At 41.5% G+C, this 5,571-nt stretch overlaps 1 protein-coding gene across 1 annotated transcript in view; it reads left to right on the top strand.

Moving 5' to 3' along the window:
- Window positions 1-602: 602 nt before the first annotated feature.
- The window catches only part of LOC310876382 (actin, alpha cardiac muscle 1), a 5,424-nt gene continuing 455 nt past the window's right edge, over window positions 603-5,571 (top strand). The window contains exons 1-6 of the mRNA XM_083789910.1: window positions 603-735; window positions 1,504-1,632; window positions 2,184-2,379; window positions 2,861-3,022; window positions 3,547-3,738; window positions 4,411-4,592. Coding sequence (XP_083646036.1) covers window positions 607-735; window positions 1,504-1,632; window positions 2,184-2,379; window positions 2,861-3,022; window positions 3,547-3,738; window positions 4,411-4,592 — 990 coding nt within the window. The 5' untranslated portion in view covers window positions 603-606. The remainder of the gene's footprint in view (window positions 736-1,503; window positions 1,633-2,183; window positions 2,380-2,860; window positions 3,023-3,546; window positions 3,739-4,410; window positions 4,593-5,571) is intronic.

The raw sequence follows: 5,571 nt of genomic DNA, 5'->3' as shown, positions 1-5,571 counted from the left end.
AGGAACAAGCTCTGGTGAGTAGCATAATTGATGAACTTAATACATTATCTGCTGAGGACGTGCACACTGGACTACCTGGAGACGCAAACATGGGATTAACTTCTATTTGGAACTTTTGATATGTGTTTTTTTAATGTTTGAATGTCGGGTATTTTACAATAGACTATGTCTTGTCTACTATGGATGGATTAGGTTACTGACGAATGGACACCAGTCTATTCCTATCCTACCTACAGTATGAGGACTATTGCATTTGTTTTTTTACCCACTTACTGTATCAGCTGTAAAAGCTAGGTTTTTTGTTGGTAGTGGTAGTGGTCATTAACTTGCATACTCGCAGCACTGTTGTCCTGGCCTACCCCAACCCTATTCTGGGGCCATCATTTGGCCAAAATAGCAGATCTACAAGCTCACAACCATCACAATATGTGAGCTTGTAGATCTGCTATATTCAGTGAAGAGATTTGGTGTAGAGGTGATTCCAACATGTTAGTTGTCATGTTAGTCATGTTTAGGATAACATAACATTTCTTTTTTTTTGTAAAAAGAAATTCTCTGTCTGATAAATGTAATACACCTTGTCCCAACAGAAACCCAGCTGACATCATGTGTGATGACGATGAGACCACCGCTCTTGTGTGTGACAACGGCTCTGGCCTGGTGAAGGCTGGCTTCGCCGGAGATGATGCTCCTCGCGCCGTGTTCCCATCCATCGTGGGCCGCCCTCGTCACCAGGTACGGCTTTGCACAAACTTTAGCCTTTGAGTGATTAACCCATTCTGACCTGAGATCAGATTCATACGAGGTTTCCGCCGGACACACACTGGTCTGATGAACCCATTCTGACCTGAGATCAGATTCTAAAAATGTCAGTCGCTCTTCGATTTTTCAAAAATAGCAGACCTACAAGCTCGTATCGCGCCACTCGGTGGCGCGATATGAGCTTGTAGATCTGCTATTTTTAAATAGCTAAAGCATAACATGATGCTGACACCAAAATGAGTGCCCGGTCAGAATGGGTTAAACAGTTATTGATTTATATGTCACCGTAGGAAAAGGACTTTGATACATTTTGATACATACAAATAATAGCGTGGGGCTAATATTTGAGGCTTTTGTTCAGTGGTTCCCAAGCGTTTTAGCTCGAAAGAGAGACCCAAACAGAAAGTAGATGTTTGCCCGTGACCCAGACTATAGTGAAAATGGCAAATCTACAAGCTCACAACGCGTTGCTTTGTGCCGCTTGTGAGTTTGCAGATCTGGTATTTTCACTACTTCTTAAATGTTTTTATTTTATTTTTGGAAACTATTTGATTGTATTGATGAAATATGTTGGAATTGTTTTTAATTGATGAAATATTGTGACTTATACTGAAATAAACAAAATAAGGGGATACTCGCAAGCCTCGACCCAAACATGGGTCCTGTCTTTAGACGTGTCTTTAGATGCTTTAGATGTCCATCTGTGGTTTGTAATTAGACATCTCCCTTCTCTCCCCACAGGGTGTCATGGTGGGCATGGGGCAGAAGGACTCCTACGTGGGGGACGAGGCCCAGAGCAAAAGAGGTATCCTGACCCTGAAGTACCCCATCGAGCACGGCATCATCACTAACTGGGACGACATGGAGAAGGTGAGCATCCATGGTATATGGCCATGACGCTGTACCCAAAATAGCAGAACTACAAGTTCACAGCGCAATGCACAGCGTGAACTTGTAGATCTGCCATTTATGGCACGCGACACTGATGTACAAAGTATAAATCGCACTGGGGCCCTAGTCTTTTTTGGCAGACATTGCCCCACCGAAAGAAAGACATGGCACTCAGACGTCAACGAAAATAACTTCAGACTTTAGAGGAAAAGCAGGGCCATGCATTTATTATGAGTCTGATAAAAATATCACTCGGTAGTATAAATCATGCTTAGAAGTCCTAGGAATCTGGGGCTCTGTAGTCAGATCCTTAGTCAATATCCTGTGGTCCTAAACTAAAGGATAATAATGGATTCATTCCATATTGGGAATGAGGACAATAGCTGTGAATGATATGAATCAAAAGGCATTGATCAGCTAATTGTAACCTCATGATAAGGAGCTGTATTGAGCCTTTTCTCCTTTTTTCTTTATTATTATTTTTGCTTAATTGCCTTTACAAATATCTCTGCCTCTCCTCAACTCCTCAGATCTGGCATCACACCTTCTACAACGAGCTGCGTGTCGCCCCTGAGGAGCACCCCACCCTCCTCACTGAGGCCCCCCTCAACCCCAAGGCCAACAGGGAGAAGATGACCCAGATCATGTTCGAGACCTTCAACGTCCCGGCTATGTATGTGGCCATTCAGGCCGTGCTGTCTCTCTACGCCTCCGGCCGTACCACAGGTGAGACCAGATGCTCTAACTGTAGGAGTTATATACTCGGGCTCGAGGCAATGGCTTTTTTGTCCACTCATCCAGAGCAGCTATAATATAATCTGTAATTGCAATATTGCCTAGTCTTTATAATGCAGTATAGTTAGTCATAGTTATATTAGGTCAAAGTTGTAAATGCTGCATTAGATCAAAGACAAAGTTGTAATTGCTGCTACACTGTTGTTATGGAACCAAACCTCTTGTTACAGTGTACTCAAGCACACGATATGTTGAATGTTGAGTTTTAATGCATGAAAACAAAACATTGTTCTTGAGATCTTTATCATTATATGATAAAGATGCAGAATTATATCATACAGAATCATTCATCCGAAGCCATTGGACTACCGTCTCTTGGTTTTAGGATGAGAATTTGATGAAGACCTTTTATCATTCTGAACTGAACTGGCTGCTGTCGATAGAGCTGAAATAACCATGAGTCCTTCAATAGGTATCGTTCTGGACTCTGGTGATGGTGTCACCCACAACGTGCCCATCTATGAGGGTTATGCCCTGCCCCACGCCATCATGCGTCTGGACCTCGCTGGTCGCGACCTCACCGACTACCTGATGAAGATTCTGACTGAGCGTGGCTATTCCTTTGTCACCACTGGTAAGTAGTAGCACAGAACAGTTTTACTACGACAAACTCTGAGCCTTTTGTTTGGTGTGACGGCCCCTCCATGCAATTATCCAGTATCCATGTAGCATCTCAATTATATTACACATTATTATATAACGACATGAACCCTACTATCCTTATTCTGGTCATGTGTTAATTAGTGAACATAGGCAAAATTGGGGAAAAAAACATTCAGTACGACAAAACCGGATGTGCAATACTGTATGGCAAAGGACTTGAGCATATATAAATGAGTCATTTAACCCAATCAAATGTGCAAAGGAGTCAGCATATATACATAGAAAGAGTCATTTGTCAGGAACTGGTGATTGTGTAACAGTCAGTTGTTTTTAACTTTGCATTGCTTTTACAGTCTCCCTGTTTTTGTTCACCAAATCATTTGGGTTGTCTTCAAGTACATAAATGCTGGACCTGATCATCTTTTAATAGACTGTCTGAAACCAATATGAAATTCTTGCCTGTCCATTAAACACTCCCGTGACCTTCCCCGACAGCCGAGCGTGAGATTGTCCGCGACATCAAGGAGAAGCTGTGCTACGTGGCTCTGGACTTTGAGAACGAGATGGCCACCGCCGCCTCCTCAGCCTCCCTGGAGAAGAGCTACGAGCTGCCCGACGGCCAAGTCATCACCATCGGCAACGAGCGTTTCCGCTGCCCCGAGACCCTGTTCCAGCCTTCCTTCATCGGTGGGTGGCTGGCGTTGTGTGTTTGGCACCCTGCTGCTGACAAAACCTCCTCTGAACTGAGCTGAGAACACATCCATCACACCGCATCACATCAACATATTTATTCCTCCTCACCTGTGGTGGAAAGTAACTAAGTACATTTACTCAAGTACTGTACTTGAGTATAATGGTGAAGTACTTTTGCTTCTAGTACTTTATTTCCAATTTTCGATACTTTTACTTCTACTCCACTGCATCTCAGAGGCAAATATTGTACTTTTACTCCACTACCCTTTTAGTTACTTTAGTTACTAGTTGTAGATTGTAATTATTATTACAAAACATGCATTAACTATTAAACTATTTAAACTATTTGAAAATTGATGATTTTCAAGCTCACAACACGTCACAATGCAACGTGTTGTGAGCTTGAAGATCTGCTACTTTCAAAATATTTGAATACATTTTATACATAATGATACCGTGTAAAACAGGGCATTTTACACAATGAGTACTTTTACTTTTGGTACCAATACCAATGGTAATATACTCAAGTACATATTGATTCCAGGACTTTTACTTCTAATTGTGTTTCTACATTGCCGTATCGATACCTTTACTTAAGTAAAGAAATGTAGTACTTTTCCCCCCACCACTGTTCCTCACAATATACTTCCCCTCTTCTCACCACAGGCATGGAGTCTGCCGGTATCCATGAGACTACCTACAACAGCATCATGAAGTGTGACATCGACATCCGCAAGGACCTCTACGCCAACAACGTGCTGTCAGGCGGCACCACCATGTACCCTGGTATCGCTGACCGCATGCAGAAGGAGATCACTGCCCTGGCGCCGTCCACCATGAAGATTAAGGTGCGTGGATCTGCCACTGCTGTGTGGAACTGAAAGCTGAAAGGAGGCTTAGAAGCACACTGACTTTATTCACTATAGGCAACCGTTTCATATAGCCAATCATTTAGAGATGCTTATCTGGGGCTCCACTTTGATTCTTGCGAAATCTGAACTTATTTTAATGAATAAAACGTTATTTTAATGTCATGGAAGCTAGCGTCCCTATTCTGGGGTGAACATTCTGCAAAAATTAGATTTTAAGATTTAGATTTTTAGATTTTGTTTTCCAGAAAAAGGAAGGGAGAACATACAGTAGAACATTTATTTAACCAGTAAAAAGACATGGAGACAAAGTATAATTTGCAAGAATGCCAAGATAATGTGTAAAGAATAGACACTACCAAAAGTATTGTGCACATAACAGTCACCAGCCATATAAATACAATTTATGATAAAAGCAAAGCAATGATAAAACACCAGTAAAACGTCAAAGCAGGAACAGCTTGTGGCGAGAACTTCCGCTGTAATCTTTTTAAAAGTCCTAAAATGAGATCAAGGAGTCTGGATTGAAGGTCTTTCCAAGCCCATGGGCCAAAATAAAATAGGCTTCTTTTGCCAGCCTTGGTTCACAAATAGGGCACAATATAGCATGTAGCATGATAAATAAAGATGTACCAATGCGGTAACCTACATGAAGTTAAAGATGACCAACCGACTAGTGAATACAAAGTGCAATGATGGGTCCTGAATGCAAAATTAGAGATAAATCTCAGTGAAGCATTGAAAGTATAAATAATATAGCTAATATGGTGGGACAAACCGAACTATAAACAGTGTCATCTTAATCTAACTTAGACAACAAATATTCAGATGGTACACCGGCGCATACAGTATGTCAAATTATATATTAATCTGCTCCACTTGAGAAACAAGCCCAAAACAATGCAACCTACCAATATTTACCAAATGGTTTAAAAGAAAAACAAGCCTAAAGTCACTT

Source organism: Protomyctophum parallelum (assembly GCF_964188405.1).
Source record: "Protomyctophum parallelum genome assembly, chromosome: 19".
NCBI lineage: Eukaryota > Metazoa > Chordata > Actinopteri > Myctophiformes > Myctophidae > Protomyctophum > Protomyctophum parallelum.
This window is presented reverse-complemented; position numbering and strand designations above follow the sequence as displayed.